The sequence below is a fragment of the Sapajus apella genome, unplaced genomic scaffold (genome assembly GCF_009761245.1).
Source record: "Sapajus apella isolate SASKATOON/1434 unplaced genomic scaffold, GSC_monkey_1.0 scaffold6, whole genome shotgun sequence".
Lineage (NCBI taxonomy): Eukaryota > Metazoa > Chordata > Mammalia > Primates > Cebidae > Sapajus > Sapajus apella.
This window is the reverse complement of record NW_022436946.1, coordinates 77,629,416-77,650,805: the sequence shown is the minus strand read 5'-3', so window position 1 is coordinate 77,650,805 and position 21,390 is coordinate 77,629,416. Positions and strand designations below refer to the sequence as shown.

Sequence of the window (21,390 nt, the reverse complement as noted above, 5' to 3'; positions counted from 1 at the left end):
TGTGTGCATGTGTCCTTATAGTAGAACAATTTATAATCCTTTGGATATATACCCAGTAATGGGATTGCTGGGTCAAATGGAATTTCTGTATCTAGGTACTGGAGGAATCGCCACACTGTCTTCCACAATGGTTGAACTAATTTACACTCCCACAAACAGTGTAAAAGTGTTCCTGTTTCTCCAAATCCTCTCCAGCATCTGTTGTCTCTAGATTTTTTAATGATCGCCATTCCAACTGGCGTGAGATGGTATCTCAATGTAGTTTTGATTTGCATTTCTCTAATGACCAGTGATGATGAGCATTTTTTCATATGTTTGTTGGCCTCATGTATGTCTTCCTTTGTAAAGTGTCTGTTCATGTCCTTTGCCCCTTTTGAATGGGCTTGTTTGTTTTTTTCTTGTAAATCTGTTTTAGTTCTTTCTAGATTCTGGATATTAGCCCTTTGTCAGATAGGTAGATTGCAAAAATTTTTTCCCATTTTGTTGGTTGCTGATTCACTCTAATGATTGTTTCTTTTGCTGTGCAGAAGCTGTGGAGTTTGATTAGGTCCCATTTGTCTATTTTGGCTTTTGTTGCCAATGCTTTTGGTGTGTTGGTCATGAAGTCCTTGCCTGTGCCTATTTCCTGAACGGTTTTGCCAAGATTTTCTTCTAGACTTTTTATGGTGTTAGGTCTTATGTTTAAGTCTTTAATCCATCTGGAGTTAATTTTAGTGTAAGGTGTCAGGAAAGGGTCCAGTTTCTGCTTTGTGCACATGGTTAGCCAGCTTTCCCAATACCATTTATTAAACAGGGACTCCTTTCCCCATTGCTTGTTTTTGTCAGGTTTGTCAAAGATCAGATGGTTGTAGATGTGTTATGTTGCCTCCGAGACCTCTGTTCTGTTCCATTGGTCTATATCTCTTTTTTGGTACCAGTACCATGCAGTTTTGATTACTGTAGCCTTGTAGCATAGCTTGAAGTCCCATAATGTGATGCCTCCCGCTTTGTTCTTTTTGCTTAGAATTAACTTGGCTATGCGGGCTCTCTTTTGGTTCCATATGAAGTTTAAGGTGGTTTTTTCCAATTGTGTGAAGAAGGTCATTGGTAGCTTGATGGGGATAGCATTGAATCTGTAAATTACTTTGGGCAGTATGGTCATTTTAACGATATTGATTCTTCCTAACCATGAACATGGAATGTTTCTCCATCTGTTTATGTCCTGTCTTATTTCGTTGAGCAGTGGTTTGTAGTTCTCCTTGAAGAGGTCCTTTACGTTCCTTGTTAGTTGCATTCCTAGGTATTTTATTCTCTTTGTGGCAATTGTGAATGGCAGTTCGTTCTTGATTTGGCTCTCTTTAAGTCTGTTACTGGTGTATAGGAATGCTTATGATTTTTGCACATTGATTTTGTGTCCTGAGACTTTGCTGAAGTTGCTTATCAGTTTGAGGAGATTTTGGGCTGAGATGATGGGGTCTTCTAGATATACAATCATGTCTTCTGCAAATAGAGACAGTTTGACTTCCTCCTTTCCAATTTGAATACCCTTTATTTCTTTTTCTTGCCTGATTGCTCTGGCCAGAACTTCCAATACTATATTGAATAGGAGTGGTGAGAGAGGGCATCCTTGTCTAGTGCCAGATTTATAAGGGAATGCTTCCAGTTTTTGCCCATTCAGTATGATATTGGCTATTGGTTTGTCGTAAATAGCTTTTACCATTTTGAGATACATTCCGTCAATACCTAATTTATTGAGGGTTTTTAGCATAAAGGGCTGTTGAATTTTGTCAAAGGCCTTCTCTGCATCAATTGAGATAATCATGTGGTTTTTGTCTTTGGTTCTGTTTATGTGGTGAATTACGTTTATAGACTTGCGTATGTTGAACCAGCCTTGCAGCCTCGTTGATGAAGCCTACTTGATCATGGTGGATAAGCTTTTTGATGTACTGTTGCAATCAGTTTGCCAGTATTTTATTGAAGATTTTTGCGTCTATGTTCATCATGTATATTGGCCTGAAGTTTTCTTTTCTTGTTAAGTCTCTGCCAGGTTTTGGTATCAGGGTGATGTTGATCTCATAAAATGATCTGGGAAGGATTCCCTCTTTTTGGATTATTTGGAATAGTTTCAGAAGGAATGGTACCAGCTCCTCTTTGTATGTCTGATAGAATTTGGCTGTGAGCCCATCTGGACCTGGACTTTTTTTTGGTGGGTAGGCTCTTAATTGCTGTCTCATCTTCGGACCTTGTTATTTTTCTATTAAGGGTTCCGACTTCTTCCTGGTTTAGGCTTTGAGGATGCAAGTGTCCAGGAATTTATCCATTTCTTCCAGGTTTACTAGTTTATGTGCATAGAGTTGTTTGTAATAATCTCTGATGATGTTTTGTATTTCTGTGGAATCTGTGGTGATATTCCCTTTATCATTTTCTATTACATCTATTTGATTCTTCTCTCTTTTTTATTACTCTGGCTCGTGGTCTATTTTGTTGATCTTTTCAAAAAACCAGCTCCTAGATTTATTGATTTTTTTGAAGGGTTTTTTGTGTCTCTATCTCCTTCAGTTCTGCTCTGATCTATGTTATTTCTTGTCGTCTGCTATGTTTTGAGTTTTTTTGATCTTGCTCCTCTAGCTCTTTCAATTTTGATGATAGGGTGTCGATTTTAGATCTCGCCTTGCTTCTTATGTGGGCATTTATTGCTATATATTTTCCTCTAGACACTGCTTTAAATGTGTCCCAAAGATTCTGGTATGTTGTGTCATCATTCTCTTTGGTTTCGAAGAACATCTTTATTTCTGCCTTCATTTCATTGTTTATCCAGTCAACATTCAAGAGCCAGTTGTTCAGTTTCCAAGAAGCTGTGCGGTTCTGAGTTAGTTTCTCAATTCTGAGTTCTAACTTGATTGCATTGTGGTCTGAGAGACTGTTTGTTATGATTTCCGCTCTTTTGCATTTGCTGAGCAGTGATTTACTTCTAATTATGTGGTCAATTTTAGAGTAGGTGTGATGTGGCGCTGAGAAGAATGTATATTCTGTCAATTTGGGGTGCAGAGTTCTGTAAATGTCTATTAGGTTTGCTTGGTCCAGGTCTGAGTTCAAGTCCTGGATATCCTCGTTAATTTTCTGTCTGGTTGATCTGTCTAATATTGACAAAGGGGTGTTATAGCCTCCCACTATTATTGTGTGGGAGTCTAAGTCTCTTTGTAAGTCATTAAGAACTTGCCTTATGTATCTGGGTGCTCCTGTATTGGGTACGTATATATTTAGGATCGTTAGCTCTTCTTGTTGCATTGATCCTTTTATCATTATGTAATGTCGTTCTTTGTCTCTTTTGATCTTTCTTGGTTTAAAGTTTGTTTTATCAGAGACGAGAATTTCAACTCCTGCGTTTTTTTTGCTCTCCATTTGCTTGGTAAATCTTCCTCCATCCCTTTATTTTGAGCCTTTGTGTATGTGTCCTTGCTTGTGAGATGGGTTTCCTGGGTATGGCACATTGATGGGTTTTGGCTTTTTTTCCAATTTGCCCATCTGTTTCTTTTGATTGGGGCATTTAGCCCATTTACATTTAGGGTTAATGTTATTATATGTGAATTTGATCCTGCCATTTTGATGCTAGTTTGTTGTTTTGCCCGTTAGTTGATGCAGTTTCTTCATTGTATTGATGCTCTTTACCATTTGGTATGTTTTTGGAGTGGCTGGTACTGGTTGTTCCTGTATATGTGTAGGAGCTCTTTCAGGAGCTCTTGTAAAGCAGGCCTGGTGGTGATGAAATCTCTGAGTACTTGCTTGTTTGCAAAGGATTTTATTTTTCCTTATGAAGCTTAGTTTGGCTGGATATGAGATTCTGGGTTCAAAGTTCTTTTCTTTAAGGATGTTGAATATTGTCCCCCACTCTCTTCTGGCTTGTAGGGTTTCTGCTGAGAGATCTGCTGTGAGTCTGATGGGCTTCCCTTTGTGGCTAACCCGACCTTTCCGGCTGCCCTTAGTATTTTCTCCTTCATTTCAACCCTGGTGAATCTGACGATTATGTGCCTTGGGTTTGCTCTTCTTGAGGAATATCTTTGTGGTGTTCTCTGTATTTCCTGGACTTGAATATTGGCCTGCCTTGCTAGGTTGGGGAAGTTTTCCTGGATAATATCCTGAAGAGTATTTTCCAGCTTGGATTCATTCTCTCTGTCACATTCTGGTATACCTATCAAACGTAGATTAGGTCTTTTCACATAATCCCATGTTTCTTGGAGACTTTGTTCATTCCTTTTTACCCTTTTTTCTCTAATCTTGCATTCTTGTTTTATTTCACTGAGTTGATCTTCGACCTCTGATATCCTTTCTTCTGCCTGGTCAATTCGGCTGTTGAAACTTGTGCATACTTCACGAAGTTCTCGTGTTGTGTTTTTCAGCTCCATCAATTCACTTATATTCCTCTCTAAGTTGTTTATTCTCGTTAGCTTTTCGTCAAATCTTTTTTCAAGGTTCTTAGTTTCTTTGCATTGGATTAGAACATGTTCTTTTAGCTCATAGAAGTTTCTTATTACCCACCTTCTGAAGCCTGATTCTGTCAATTCATCACACTCATTCTCCATCCAGCCTTGTTCCCTTGCTGGTGAGGAGTTGTGATCCCTTGTAGGAGGAGAGGCATTCTGGTTTTGGGTGTTTTCACCCTTTTTGTGCTGGTTTCTTCCCATCTTTGTGGATTTATCCACCTGTCGTTTTTGTAGTTGTTGACTTTCAGATTGGGTCTCTGAGTGGACATCCAGTTTGTTGATGATGAAGTTATTTCTTTCTTAGTTTTCCTTCTAACAGTCAGGCCCCTCTGCTTTAGGACTGCTGAGGTCCACTCCAGGCCCTGCTTGCCTGGGGATCACCTGCAGCAGCTGCAGAACAGTAAGGGTTGCTGCCAGTTTCTTCTTTTGCTATCTTTGTCCCGAAAGGATACCCACCAGATTTCAGTCTGAGCTCTCCTTTATAAGGTGACTATTTGAATATTCAGGGGGTCAGGGAGCTGCTTGAGGAGACAGTCTGTCCTTTATAGAAGCTCAAGTGCTGAGCTGTGAGCTCCGTTGTTCATTCAGAGCTGCTGGGCAGGTAGGTTTAAGTCTGCTGCAGCAGAACTCATAAACCACCCCCCGTTTTTTTCCCCCAGGTGCTCTGTCCCAGGGAGTTAGGGTTTTATTTATGAGTTTCTGTTGTGCTGCTGCCTTTTTTCAGGACTGCCCTGCCCATTAAGGAGGCAGCCTAGTCATTGTTGCCTGCAGAGGCTTTGCCGAGCTGCTGTGGGCTCTGCCCAGCTGCCATGTGAACTTCCCTGTAGTCCTGTTTATACGGGTGTAGTTAGAACTGCCTCGGCAGTGGTGGCCCACCTCTATAATGGTGTATTCTTTGTAATGGCAGGCTGCCTCAGCAATGGCAAACTACCTCCATAGTGGTGGACTGCCTCGGTAATGGTGGATGCCCCTCCCCAACAGAGCTGGAGCGTCGGAAGTTCAGCTGTGCTTGCTGTGAAACTCTCAATCCAGAGCACTTCCGATTGCTGTTTTTTTGTGGGGGTGGGACCAGCCGAGCCTGATCACCTGGCTCCCTGCCTCAGAGCCCCTTTTTTTTTTTTTGGTTGAACGGTTGTCTCTGTCTCCCAGGTGTTCCAGTCACCTGTTGAACAGGCACCGGGATCTGCTTGATTTCCCGTGCGGCGACCCACTGTGCCGGCTGAAACAGACACAGGGAGATTCATGGCACTTTTTTGCCCAGGAATCTCCTGGCCTGGCTCCCTGTTTCTGTCCCCTTTTTTATCAGTTGAATGGGTGACTCTGTCCCCCAGGAGCTCCAATCGCCAGCTAAAACTGCGCCCGGACTTATGTATTTTGTATGGAGAACCGCCACCCCGGGGTACCAGCAAAACAGCCATGCCAGCAGAAACAGCCGCGCTGGCTAAAACAGCCATTCTGTCGACCCGTAGGGATCCTCCACCTGGGAATCTCCTGGTCTGTGGGCAATAAGAATCCGTCTGGAAATGCGGCGTCCACTCACCCTCAGCGCTTTTGCTGGGAGCTGCAATCTTAAGCTGCTCCTAATTGGCCATCTTGGAACCTCTCAGGAAATTTTTTTAACGGAACTTTTATGTAAATGCTGATATCAGCTATAAAAATTATTTGAGTTACTTAAAATTGTTTTTATGTTTTAAGATTTCTATTTGTACTTATGAGTTTATTAGTTTACTCCTGAATTGAATTAATATCCATTTTGGAAAAAAACATTAAATAGTACTGTTTTCTGGCTGAGTGCAGTGGCTTATGCCTGTAATCCCAGCACTTTGAGAGGTTGAGGTGGGTGGATCACCTGAAGTCAGGAGTTTGAGATCAGTCTGGCCAACATGGTGAAACCGTGTCTCTACTAAAAATACAAAACATTAGGCAGGTATGGTGGGGCACACCTGTAATCCCACTTACTCAGCAGCCTGAGGCAGGAGGATCGCTTGAACCCAGGAGTTGGAGGCTACAGTGAGCTGAGATGCCACTATACTCCAGCCTTGTCGACAGAGCAAGACTCCATCTCAAAAAGCAAAAGGGTACTATTTTTAAATTGTGACAGATGCATTGGTTAATACTGAAATATTGGAAAAATAACAGCTAATACACATGTAACATTTACCATGTTCTAGGTACAATTTAAACACATAGACATATTAGCTTATTTTAACTCACTGGGGTAGGAATATCGTCCCCATTTTGCAGGTGAGGACACCAAAGCACAGAGAGATTGAATGACTTGCCTGAGGTCGCTTAACTTTATGGAAAGTTAGTAAGCATTTTGTGCATGATTCACACTGTATCATGTTCAACCAATAATGTACATTTTCAAGAACTTAAGAAGGTACTTCTAATTGTACTTTTAAATAACAAGTATTTCAATTTATTTTAAAATTATAATGTAGAAATTGAAACAGTTCTCTATTTCATGTGGGGTGTTTGAGTTTTTGGGGAGGTTTTGGGAGGCCATCATCTAGTGAATTGTGAGAAATTAGTAGTCCATCCCTAGAAAGTTGCTATTCCTTTATATTTACATATAATTACTTTATTCACAAAATAGAATCTATAGGTTCACATCAAACAAGTTAAATAAAACAGGAAAACATAGAACAAAGGAAAAGCATATTTAACCAATATGCTCTTCTCAAGTGTTTTAAAACAATAAAAAGTGATTATTTCTTTTTTATATTTTATTCTTTTAAAGCTACATTCTTAGATGCTCTGGTTTGATTATTGCTTCAGTTTCTTCTGAACAGTGAATTTTCCATTCTTTTGAAAAAGCCTAAAATTACTTGTCTAAATCAAAATCCAGCCTTTTTCTCTTTTGCCTTTTTTATTTAAGCAAGGCCTCCTCTGTGGGTCTTCCTTTTAAAACAGTACTTTTCTGTGCAACATATTATTAGTGAATAGCTTTCCTTTATTGAAAGCTGTTCACTATTTTAAAATGAAGAAAGCTTTTTAAAACCTTAAAATAATTTGTAAAACAATTGATAAATACTATATTTTTTAGAAAAATCATAAATTTTTTGGGTGAGAAATTACCTTTTCGGGAACACAATAGAACTGGTAAAGCGTTACAGAAATGTTGCTTTTAAAGGGAAATCATCTGTGTTGATTAAGGAATTACAATTATAAACATTCATTAAATTTTTATAGCAACTTTTGACAAAACCTGTGGTATTCTTCAGATTGGTAATAGAATATGTAAATAATTTGCAGATGGCATATAAGCATCTCAGCATTGAATAGAAGGGGAAAGAAAGATGAAGGAGCTAGAGCAATGTAGAAAGTCAAATAAATGTATAATATGTTGACATTAGATGACACCAGTGTCGAAGTAGTCGAGCTATATTACTAAAGCAGAGAGAGGAATCATGGGCACTCTGGCATTCTGTTGTAAGGACTCAAAATAGCCAAATAAGAATCTATTCATTGTTGGAATTTCAAAAACAAAATATCCTTATTTTAAGACCTTCCTAAAAACACCTGCTTAGAGTCTTTTTGCCAGCTGTTGAATTCTGACAAATAAAGTATAACAATTAAAGAAAGCTCCTGCTGTCCTACTGTGGCACGAAGTACTCTTTGTATCCAGAAGATTACAGAGGGATTTAATCATAGGTGTCACTTTTGATTTGTAAATAATATGTATATTTTGTTTCTGAAAGTGTGGGAAAGAACCAGCATCAGCTAACATTATTTTAGGAAGAAAATTCATTCAAATTTATTTAAAATGAGTAAAAGAATAGTTTAATATTGTTTAGAATATGTTAGTTTTAAAAGCACAGAGTTTTCTTAGCTTCAACACTACTGACATTCTGGGCTGGAGAATTCTATTTTCAGGGGATGTCGTGAACATTGCAGCATGCTTGGCAGCATCTCTGGCCTCTGCCCACTAGATGCCAGTAGCACGTACACCTTTCTACCCTCAGTGGTGACAACCAAAAATAATCTTCAGATGCTGCAGAATATTCCTTGGGGGAAAATCACCAGTTTAGAACCACTGCTCTTGCCAGTTCCACAGGGTAAATACCAAATGACTCAATGTGAATTTCATTAAAACTCTGAAGTTTTAGAACAAATGAGTAGCCAGAAGAATTGGAAAGACTTAAGATTATGAAGATGAAAGTTGCAATTAAGGTGTTCATGTACCAATCATGTTATTATATAGTCCAGAGCGATATGGAGGATTTATTTTAATCTTTTTCTTGGTAAAAAGTAGCAATATAATTACAAATTTTTCTGGTTAAACCATGTCATCCTATAAATGGGGAAATCGTGTCACTTTCTGAAATTAAAGATAACATTCAACAAATAATTATGCACTTCAGGGGCTCAGTAAAGTTAACCCACAACCTAGTTAACTAGGTTGTCTTTGAGAAGCTAGAATCAAGGTAAGTGTAGAAAAGATGAACCTAGAATATTAGCTCCCAAAATAAAGACTTCAAACATTTTTGTTGGCTGAACTTAATTCAGATGAAGTACTACCATAACTCCTACCAGCACTGCCACTCTAGAGTCAGCTGTGCTTCACTTTGAGTTTCTGCCTTCTGTAGCCAACACTGCTAGACAAGAAATTGAAACCAGAAGATTCAAAAAGGGCCATATTATATTTAACTAACTTGGTTCTTTGCTAATATAAAAAGCAAACTTGTGCGAAAGCACAATATTAGTAGTAATAACATTTGTTGAATGACTAGAAAACTGATAACCAAGTTTAAAATGCATTTTTAAAGTACAGTACTGATGTAAGAATCACATTTAGAAGTATAACAACATAGTGTATTTAATCAGTATTAGAATTTTTAAATTTATTTTATGATCATGAAATCTAAGAGTGAATGGGTATCTTTGAAATCCTCTGAATAATCTTTACTGATTTTGCCTACTTCCACTGAGCTGCATGAACATGAGGAGCCATAGACATTTCTTCCAGGGATCTCAGTGTAAATCAGTAATTTCTAACCTTAGTGTTGTTTTTCTGGAGAAATACATCAGAATCTCTATAAAGAGCTATTTTGAAAAATTCTTTAATACAATTTTATTGAGAAAAATATAATGCCTTTTATTCTTACAAATATAGAAATAAAGCTTTTAAAAATCTTGATCAGTGGGAAATATGTGAGGAAGTTTTAATGATCATGTAATTTGGCAAATATATAATTAATTCACAGAGCACACATCTAGAGGTGGTGACATGTAATATTGTTTATGCCTGAGTATTATAATGTGTACTGCTGTTTGTAATACATAACAACCCAACAGAGTTAAAAAAAAAAAAAAAGAGCAAAAGAGAAAAGAGGTCAGCCGAGGTGGCTCACACTTGTAATCACAGCACTTTGGGAGGCTGAGATGGGCAGATCACGAGGTCAGGAGATAGAGACCATCCTGGCCAACATGATGAAACCTCGTCTCTACTAGAAATGCAAAAATTAGCTGGGCATGATGGTTCATGCCTGTAATCCCAACTATTCAGGAGGCTGAGGCAGGAGAATTGCTTGAACCTGGGAGGCGGAGATTGCAGTGAGCCTAGATTGTGCCACTGCACTCCAGCCTGGTGACAGAGCGAGACCCCATCTCAAAAAAGAGAAAGAGAGAGAGCAAGAGAGAAAAAGGCAGTTACCAAAAACTAAAATAAACATTTTTTAAAAAATACATATATATGAAAGGCCAATAAACAATAAGTTAATCATTTTTGTCATTAGGTTGGTAAAATGTAAAAGATGCTATACAGTATTGATGAGTATGTGAAACAGAAACCTTCATATATTAATAATGGAAGGGGAAATTTTATTATCTTTTTGGAGAGTACATTTGTCAGAATTTTAAGAATTTATTCAACAATTTCCTTCAGGGGTTTTTCCTACAGAAATCTCACACAATTAGGTTTAGGCTATTCATTGCAGTGTTCTACTGTTTTTATGTCCCCTCCCCTCTGAAGTGGAATGAATATAAATGTCCTTCACTAGGGAAATAGAAGACATAGTAAACATTAATCCTGGCAATTCCATGTAATAGTTTAAAAAAATGAGGTAAATATATTTGTACAAGCATGAAAAGCTGTCACCAAAATGTTAAGTAAAAAAAAGACAAAATAGTATAACTATAATCCCAGTTACATTTTTTAAATGAAAAATTGTGTGTATACCAAGAAAGGAATTTGTAACAAAATACAGATTTGCGTTGGACATACTGTGGATTTGGTTCCAGATCACCATAAAAAAAAGGTGAGTCACATGAATTTTTTTGGTTTCCCAAAGTGTATAAAAGTTATGTTTACACTATACTGTAGTCAGAATGTGCCATAGCATTATATCTTTAAAAAAAAAAGTATGCATACTTTAATTTAAAAATACTTTATTGTTAAAAATGCTAATGATTGAGCCTTCAGCTAGTCATAATGTTTTTGCCAATCAGGGTAGTGGCTGCTGAAGATTAAAGAGGCTATGGCAATTTCTTAAATTACAATGACAGTGAAGTTTGCTGCGTTAATTGACTTTTTCACAAAAGGTATCTCAGTAGCATGTGATGCTATTTGACAGCATTTTACCTGTAGTAGAACTTCTTTCAAAATTAGTCCTCTCAAACCCTGCCACTGCTTTTTCAACTATGTTTATGTAATATTCCAAATCTTTTGTTATTTCAACAATGTTTATAGCATCTTCACCACAAATTGATTCCATCTCAAGAAACAATTTTCTCTGTTGATCTGTAACAAGCAACTTTTCATCTATTCAAGTTTGATCATGAGATTGCAGCAATTCAGTCACATCTTCAGGTTCCAATTCTAATTCTAGTTCTCTTGCTACTTCCACCACATCTGTGGTTATTTTCTCCACTCAAGTCTTGACTCCCACAGAGTTATCCATGAAGGTTGGAATTAGCCTCTTCCAAATTTTTGTTCATGTAGACATTTTGACCTCCTCCCATAAATCATGAATGTTCTTAATGGTGAATTTTTTCCAAAAAGTTTTCATTTTACTTTGCTCAGCTTCATCAGAGGAATCACTACCTAGGGCAGTTATCACCTTAAAAAATGTATTTCTAAAGTAATAAGACTTGAAAGTCAAAATAATCGTGGATCACATGGGTTGCAGAATAGATTGTGTTAGCAGAATGGAAACATCATTGATCTCCTTGTATATCTCCATGAGAGGTCTTGGTTGAATAGATGCATTGTTAATAAGCAGTAATATTTTGAAAGGAATCTTTTTTTCTGAGTTGTAGGTCTCAACTGTGGACTTAAAATACCCAGTAACGCATGCTGTAAATAGATATCCTATAATCCAGGCTTTGTTGTTCCATTAATAGAATACAGACAGAGTAGGCTTTGTATAATTCTTAAGGGCTCCTGGATTTTAGGAATGATGAGTGTTGGTTTCAAGGTCCCAGCTGCATTAACCCCTAAAAAGGAGTCAGCCTGCCCTTTGAAGCCAGGCTTTGATGCCCCTCTAGCTATAAAGTCATGGATGACATCATCTTTAAATAGAAGGCAGTATTTTTAAGTGTAGCCTCATCATCATATACCTTAGCTAGATCTTCCAGATAATTTGCTGCAGCTTCTTTATCAGCACTTGCTGCCTCACCTTCCACGTTTATGTTATGGAGACAACTTTCTTTCAATTTCTGCTAGCTTCCAACTATTTTCTGCAGCTTCCTCACTTTTCCCAGCCTTGAGAGAATTCAAGAGTTGGGGTCCTGCTCTGGAGTAAGCTTTGGCTAAGGGAATGTTGCAGCAGGTTTGATTTTTTTATCCATGCCATCCAGACTTTGTCCATATCAGCAATAAAGCTGTTTTGCTTTCTCATCATTTGTGTATTCACTGGAGTAGCCCTTTTAATTTCCTTCAAGAACTTTTCCTTTGCATTGACATCTTGACTCACTCTTTGGTACATGAAGCCTGGTTTTTAGCCTGTCTTGGCTTTTGACATGCCTTCCTCACTAAGCTTAATCATTTCAAGCTTTTAATTTAAAGTAAGAAACAGAGCCAGACATGGTGGCTCACGCCTGTAATCCCAGAACTTTGTAAGGCCAAGGCCGGGGATCATTGAAGCCTAGGAGTTTGAGATCAGCCTGGGAAACACAGTGAGATCATATTTCTACAAAAAAATAACAAAAAATTATCCCATGTATTGTCGCATACCTGTCGTTTCAGCTACCTGGGAGGTTGAGGTAGGAGGATCCCTTGAGCCCAAGAGATAAGAGGCTGCAGTGAGTCATGATTACACCTTTGCAGTGTAGCCTGAGTCAGAGTGAATCCCTGTCTTAAAAAATAAAAATAGTTAATATGAGAGACATGTGACTTTACCTTTCACCTAAACATTTAGAGGCCATTGTGGGGTTATTGATTGGCCCAATTTCCATATAGTTGTGTCTCAGGGACTAGACAGGCCCAAGGAGAGAGAGAAACACGGGCAATGGTCAGTTGGTGGAGCAGAGTACAGTCCATAAGTTCACCTTCTTATATGGGCATGGTTCATGGCATTGCAAAACAATTTCAATAGTAACATCAAAGATGACTGATCACAGATTACCATAACAGATACAAGAATCATGAAAAAGGCTGAAATACTGTAAGAATTACCAAAATATGACACAGAGACACAGAGTATGTACTGTTGGAAGAATCGTGCCAGTGGAGTCGCTCAACACAGGGTTGATCCACCCACCTCGGCCTACCAAAGTTCTGGGATTATAGACATGAGCCACCATCCCCAGCCCATTTTTTTTCTTTTAAAGATGGGAATGTTATGGTTTTTGTGGACCTATAAGCCATACAAAAGGGAAAATTGATGATGCAAGAGACAGCTACTAGAGTCATGTTCTTAAATAGGAGAGATTAGGACCAAGTATAACATGAAAGGGCTGGCCTTAGGTGGGAGAATGGTCACTTCGTCAATAGGAACAAGAGTGAAGGTAGAACATAACGGTACAGGTGTGATGGGTGGGCGTGGAAGTTCTTTTAATTTCTTTTTAATTCTTTTAATTCTTCTCAATGAAACAGGAAGCAGATCATAAGCTAAGAGTGAAGAAAGTAGAAAACAGTTTGAGGAAAAACTGTCATTTAGGAAAGTATAAAAATGTACAGAGTTGAACAAGGCTTCCATAGACTCGGCAGCACACAGCTCTGTCTGAAGTGATAGACTGTGGACTAGTTCATGTAGACCTGATATGAACAGCACACCAGGAGTTGTGCAGTATGGTAGTCCTTTATAAAAACATAAATGTATACCTCTTTGAGAAATGAAAAAGCCCGTTGTGCTAATGTTATGTGACTGGTTTCATGGAGCTAGGGATAAAATTTTAGTGGTGTCATACCCAGATTCAAAAAGTACAGTGCCTAAAACAACTTGGGTACAAATGAAGTGGTTTTCACGTTTTTGGCTTGTTTACATCTTCAAAGAATTTTGAAAACCTTTGTGTCTCGTATGATTTTAGGATGACACCTAAAGAAAATGTTCCGTATATTTAAATAGTTGCAAAGGATGTATTTTCTGGCATATTGAGCAGTATATATGTACTTTAATTATATTTCCTTTTTTTTTTTTTGGAGACAGAGTTTTGCCCTGTCACCCAGGCTGGAGTCCAGTGGCATGATCCCACCTCATTACAACCACCACGTCCCGGGTTCAAGCAATTCTCCTGCCTCGGCCTCTGCTGTAGCTGGGACTACAGGCACATGCCACTGCACCTGGCTTAAGTTTTTGTATTTTTAGTAGAGACAGTGTCTCACCACATTGGCCAGGCTGGTCTCTAATTCCTGATCTCAGGTGATCCGCCCGCCTCAGCCTGCCAAAGTGCTAGGATTATAGGCATGAGCCACTGTGCTCAGCCATTAATTGTATTTTCATAAAATAGAAAGTCTCCGCTCATTCTATTGGAGTTACAGATTTAGCTCATCCAAATTATGGGAAACGTGTGCCATAAAATCCAATTGGCAAAGCCATTTCTCACTGTCAAACAGTCAAGTCAAACTGACTTTTTGACGGAAAAAGTTAGACTTTATATTTTGTTTGGTTTTCCAGAGACTCATACCATAGTGCCATATACCTTAAGATGTGAAATAGATTAGAGAAATAATATCTTTCTCTTATAAAGTGAGAGAAAGGCAAGTCACTTTTAGAAAAGAACTCATCTAGAGGTTGGGATCTGGAAGTCAATTTTCTTTTTTTCTTTTTTCTTTTTTTATTTTTAGAGACAAGGTCTTGCTGTCTGTCACTTGGGCTGGAGTGCAGTGCTACAGCCATGGCTCATTGCACCTCCTGGCCTCAAGCAATGCTCCCACCTCAGCCTCCTGAGTAACTAAGACTACAGTCATGAAGTACTACACCTGGCTAATTTCCATATTTTTTGTAGAGACAGGGTCTCACTTTGTTGCCCAGGCTGGTCTCAAACTCCAGGGCTCAGGCAATTTTCCCCCATCCCCATTCCAAAGTTCTGAGATTATAGGCGTGAGCCACCTCACGCAGTCTGGAAATCAGTTTTCTTAAAGCTGTACACACCTATCTACACCATAGAAAGTCTTAGGTGACTCCAGGGGTAAATGTGTGAACACCTGTGCTCTAGGACACATAGATAATTCCCAAAGTAGCACTGATAATGTTGAAAATACTGATGTCAAATTGTGTCATGAGATGAAGGGGGAAAAATCATTTTAATATTTGATATAATATTATTTTAAACGTGTTCAATTGACTTCTGTAGACATTTGATTATTTCATATTTCTCCTTAGGATTGTATACATTCAAAATGCCATCTCCCCCAAAAAAGTGGTATAGTCTCATTAGGAAAAAGGAAGGATGGCCTTATTTTTGGCATAGATAGTATGCCAAAAATAGATAGTATCATATAGTCATACTTGGCTGTGTGTGAATCCATACTCTTCTCAAGATTAATATCCTTAGGTCAGGTGTGGTGGTTCATTCCTGTAATCCCAGCTCTTTGAGAGGCTGAGGCGGGTGGATCACTTTGAAACCAGGAGTTCAAGACCAGCCTGGCCAACATGGTGAAACCCCGTCCCTACTTAAAATACAAAAGTTAACCAGGTGTGGTGGCCCGCCCCTGTAATTCCAGCTACTCAAGAGGCTGAAGCATGAGAATCACTTGAATCCGGGAGGCAGAGGTTGCAGTGAGCCAAGATTGTGCCACTGCACTCCAGGCTGGGCAACAAAGTGAGACTCTGCCTCAAAAAAAAAAAAAAAAAAAAAAAAAAGATCCTTGAGTTTCATGGGAGAAATAAAAAGTCAACAAAGTCCTCCTACATTTTCGATCCATAATAGTTCCCATAATTGCCCTGTCTCCAAAAATCCGAATGGCAGTAGGCATACAGTACCAAAATTTTACTGGAACATTCTAAGACAAAATTTCATGTACTACACACCCACATTATAACATATTACCATTATTGATTTGTGTCATATTTAATAATTACATACTTTTTTACTTACTAGTTCAAGCCAAATAGTAAAATTAGAACATTAGTAGTACTAAAGAGGTCAAGAACATGGTTTTAGTACTTAAATGAGTTAATTTGCAGAATATCTCAACATCCTAACCCCTAAATTCACCTAGTTTACTAAAAATGAAAATAGAGGGACCTGATAAAAATCTGTGGATGAATCACAAAACCTATTGTTATTACTGAAAAATAAAAGCTTATGGCCTGGCATCATACAATCCCAGCACTTTGAGAGGCTTAGGTGGGCAGATCACGAGATCAGGAGTTCAAGACCAGCCTGACCAATATAGTGAAATCCCATCTCAACTGAAAGTACAAAAATTAGCCGGGCATGGTGGCAGGTGCCTGTAGTCCCAGCTACTCGGAAGCTGAGGCAGGAGAATCCCTTGAATTGGGAGGCAAAAGTTACACTGAGCCAAGATTGTACCACTGCACTCTAGCCTAGGCGAAAAAGCAAGGCTACATCTCAAAGAAAGAAAAAAAAATTAAAAAAAGAAAACATAAGACATATTAAGCAATTGTCATAAATGAAAGTAAAAGCTTTAAATGATTTCCTGTGGGGTGTTTTGTTTTAATGAGAGAGTATAATTTTGTTTCTTTTGAAATAGTCCCAAATATTGATGAATACCTTTTAGAAGATAAGAATGTCATGAAATACTTTCAATAGAACATTAGTCCACGTATTCTTTCCCCTCATCTCCACACCACTGAGCAACAGTGCTTGCTCCCAGTGCAAACACACATTCTCATATCAGCACCAAGACTGTGTAACAGTCAAGTGGGTTTCTTCTAGAGGACATATTGAAATTTGGAGAAAAGATTCATCAAGTATTGAAAAACTCAGAAACTCAGTACTGCTAAGGAAATTTATTTTTTGGTCACTTAATATGGTACTAATAACTTGTTTTAAATCTGGTTAACCACTGCATTATAATTTATTCTATTCACAGGGCTTCATTATTTCAAAAATGTTGTCCTAGTGGGATCGCTACAGGATCGATACGTTCCTTATCACTCTGCCCGCATTGAAATGTGTAAAACAGCTTTAAAGGACAAACAATCAGGTAATGCAATGAAAGTATTTCAGAGAGTTACAGCTATTAATGAGCTCTTTCCAAAATTTTTCTTGTGGTCACTTTTTCTCCCGTCACCCTTCTCTTTCCTGTTACTTCCTTTCCACCCACTTACATTAACAGCTATCCTCCTTCCATTTTTCTTCCTTTCTTCTCACCTGCCACGTGAACTGTCTTTACCAATAAAGTAGTTCTTTCATCTGATTACAAATGCCTCTCCATTTTGCTGCCTCAAAAGTAGTTCATACTTTGATTTTCTCTGAATTACTAGGATCGACAATTGTGGTCATCACTGTTGCATGTTCTGCTGTATCTCACTTTTACGCAAAGGTGGCAACAAGGATTTGCCCCTGTTTACTGATAGTAAATGATAAAGACTTTATTTGTTCTTTTGCTATTTGTGAATAACAAATTTAAATTATAGCTATTTGGAGCCAGAAGGAGACTTGAGTCCTGTTTGTTCATTTTATAACTAAGGCACATAGATACTAAGTGGCTTAGCCAAAGTCAGTTAATTACAGGCTTAGGTCAAGAACCTGAGTCTCATACCTCTCTCAGTATTGCCTCAGTTCCGGTTTTGGAATGAGGCTGATTTTAAACTCCTAATCCTTTATTTTTCTACATTGTGGCAGTGAACAGCTCCTTAAGGCAAGAACCCTTTTAAGCACATTTTTATTGGCAGTGCCTAACATGGTTCCTGATACACGGTGAGTATTCTGTTCACTTAAAAAATGTTTATTATACATTTGTGACATCAGAATAACCTTTTCTTCTGTTCTAGTAAAGGCTAGAGTCCACCTAAGGAAAAAATTCAGAAGATGTTTAACCTTCAGATAAATGCCCTTTGTTTTAGCAGTGAGGTTCTGTGCCGTTGGGGGGCAGGGGAAATCAAATGTTGAAGACATGTTTGGACTTCTTCCTGTAATAACATATTTTTAAAATAGCTTGGAACCACAAATCCAACCTGACTCACAATGAAAACTAAGAGGAGAGGTGGGAGTAAAAAGTGTTTTGATGAGTATGTATTATATCAGTCTTTCTCTTAAACACCTCTCTTTTCTAGATCTGATTGTGCTTCTGTGTACTCTTCCTTTCTTGTCATTCCTCAGGCAGCATCCTTCCTGTCCTCTGAAATTTAATATTTACCTCTCCAAAGCTGACAGGTTCCATGGACACTGTTAGTACTCATTTATTAGTGATATAGTAGTACATAAGCGTTATAAACAATGTTTTTCCCCTTATAAGGCAGTTTATACATTTATGTGGATATATTTTAATCTTTACCTTTTATGTGCTTAGTATGACCTCAGTAAATCCATTGTTAGAATTAGCAAAACATAGGTTGGGCACAGTGGCTCATGCCTGTAATCCCAGCACTTTGGGAGGCTGAGGCGGGAGGATCACTTTAGTCCAGGAGTCTGAGACTAGCCTAGGCAACATAGCAAGACCCCATGTCTACCAAAATTAAAAAATTAGCTAGGCTAATTAAAATGGTGGTGCATGCCTGTGTGGTCCCAGCTACCCAGGAGGTTAAGATGGAAGGATTGCTTGCTCCTGGGATGTGGAGGCTGCAGTGAGCTGTGATCATGCTACTGCACTCCAGCCTGGGTAACAGAGTGAGACCCTGTCTCCAAAAAATAAAAAAAAAGAATTAGCCAGAAATAAGGAGAGAGGAGCACGAGTACTAAATAAACTCACAGACTAAACAAAAGATACTGTTTGTTATTTAAGCCAAGCTTACATTGTTCATCTGACTATAGGAGGTTGCTATTCTTTCTTAAAATAATTTGGAAATTTTGACTGCCACAGAAACCTTTTTAAAGTATTTGCTGTAGGCCAAGTTTGTAATTTTGCCTTGTCAAAATGTCTCATCATGGCTAGCTTATTTTCATAATTGTTAAACATTAAAGAAAACTATTTCTTTGTTATAGCCATTGCTTTGAGTTAAAAGTATCAAATTTCAGGGGGCGTGGTGGCTCACGCCTGTAATCCCAACACTTTGGGAGGCCCAGGCAGGTGGATCACTAGGTCAGGCATTCAAGACCAGCCTGGCCAACATGGCTAAACCCCATCTCTACTAAAAATACAAAAATTAACCAAGTGTGGTGGTGCACGCCTGTAATCCCAGCTACTCAGGAGGCTGAAACAGGAGAATCGCTTGAACCCAGGAGGTGGAGGTTGCAGTGAGCTGAGAGTGCACCATTGCACTCCAGCCTGGTCAACAAGAGCGAAACTCCATCTCAAAAAAAAAAAAAAAGAAAAATTAAATTTGAAAAATAATGTATATTAAATCTGTTACTTCCACTTAACTAGATAATGTGATTACTTATATTTTCTATAAACAGTCCCAAAAATGATAGTTGAAGAAAAACTAAACCTTTTTTTAAAAAAGATCCATTTTTCTGCTTTATCTGGAAATAATGTAACTAGATTTTATAACTTACCTAAAAATTGGCATAGTTTTTTTTTTTTTTTCAATTACTCATGTGAACTAATTTTCCTTTTTTTCTGTTTATTCCACAGGACAGATCTATTCAGAAATGATCCACAACTTGCTTCGCCCAGTTCTGCAAAGCAAGGACTGTAATTTAGTTCGCTACAATGTCATCAATGCATTGCCCAATACAGCTGATTCACTCATTGGGAGAGCTGCACATATAGCTGTTCTTGATTCGGAAATATTTTTAGAGAAATTCTTTCTGGTTGCTGCCCTCAAATATTTCCAATAGTATAAAAGCATTGTTAGCAACTGGACAATTACCTCATTCAACAATGTTTCAAATAATGTATTATATTAAAATGTAGATGCTGATAAGTTCTAAGAAATATTTATACCTTTTTATATGGAAGATAATTTATATCATCCATGTTTAGAGCTTTTTAAACATCGACTTTACTTTCTAGGTAATGTGGCTGTGCAATATTTTTTTAATTTTATCTTTTTACTTTTCTATTACTTTTTCATATGTTTTGCTACCTAAGTATTTCAGTGAAACATTAAGCCCATACCTATGTCTGATTTTATTATTGGCTTTCCACAATTCTTACATCAGACTACATTATATTAGAGACCATTATTGCTAGAATAGCATGGGATTTAAAATTTTCTAATACTGGGGTATCATTTAGTTAATTATAAATTTTGCTTCTCACATTTTACTGTGTTTTAACTGGAAATAAAATTATGGCTGCTACAATATATTTTTTGAAATCAACTTCTGTAGTTCTAAAATACACCTTTTATCATACAGTCAAACCAGGTAGTTCATATATGACAGTGTCATAAAAGTTTTCTATAAAGTCATTACTGTTGCTAAGCATATGTCATGCCTATTAAAATACATTTTCTACTGGTGAGTTCAACATTATTTCTCATAATGACTTTTATTACTGGAAATTTCCTGTTCATGTTGGCAGCATATAAAAGATTTTGAATGTTTGAATGCCCTCTGCCTTGATTTGGCTGGAATTTTTGCTAAATTGATAATGTTGCTTGAACTTTCTGACTACATTTTCTTTAACTTTTTTCATGGCCTTCCTTAAATGTACATAATTAAATGTTGAAGTTTATGAAATACTTTTATGAATTTAGATAATTTTTAAATATTAAAATTTATTGAACTAAAAATTAATGTAAATAATTCATGTTAAAAATGGAACAGAATATTTAACTTTACATGTTTGGTGATACAGATGCAAATGTTTTTGATATATGGAGATGTTGAGTCTGACTTTACTAAAGGTGCTGAATAGCATTAAATTCACTATTTTTTTTTTTCTGTTTTACTTGTGAAAATAAAAATGCACTAAGATTGGTAGAAGTTCTGTTTGCACTCACTTATTGTGACAGACAGAGGTTTTTGTAAGTATGTATTGTATAATCAATGCATGTTTATTTTTAGCATTGTGTTATTGCCTCTGGTGTTAATAAATGAGCAAATGGCTATCTGGAGGGACAGCCACAACACTTGTAATCCTTTGCTTATTCTCAGATTACTAGAGGTATATATATTTTATTTCTAATATAGGCCAGCCTATTGTATCATTTGTATAATTTATATCTTTTGTTTATATTATTATAGTTAAAATAATTTTGATTGCTACTGATTATTATTTACTTTTAGAAAGTACTCAAAATTTTCATAAATATCCCAAGTGCATTATAACTAGAAAATGTAAATATATACACTAGCCACAATATATTTTTGCCAAACACATTTTTAATATTTATATATCTTCACTCTGAGTTTGAAATATGCATCTTCTAAGTTTGGATAATTTTCAGATTTGTCAAAGGACTCAATCATATAAACAGTATTTGAGTGGAAATTGCTCTTATCATAATTGGTTGATTAGTTTTTG

The 21,390-nt window shown here is 37.4% G+C and overlaps 1 protein-coding gene across 15 annotated transcripts in view; it reads left to right on the top strand.

Annotated features, from left to right (window-relative positions):
* FAM135A (family with sequence similarity 135 member A) overlaps positions 1-20,995 on the top strand; it is a 146,123-nt gene extending 125,128 nt beyond the window's left edge. For 8 of the 15 annotated variants that reach the window (XM_032275587.1, XM_032275596.1, XM_032275588.1 and 5 more), the window contains 2 exons: positions 16,906-17,019; positions 19,552-20,993. In XM_032275587.1, the coding sequence (XP_032131478.1) occupies positions 16,906-17,019; positions 19,552-19,757 (320 nt within the window). In that variant the 3' untranslated portion in view covers positions 19,758-20,993. Of the gene's footprint in view, positions 1-1,751; positions 1,756-7,168; positions 9,799-16,905; positions 17,020-19,551 lie in introns of those variants that run through there. The other 7 variants (XM_032275593.1, XM_032275586.1, XM_032275591.1 and 4 more) reach the window with 2 other exon arrangements.
* The last annotated feature ends 395 nt before the right edge of the window (positions 20,996-21,390 follow it).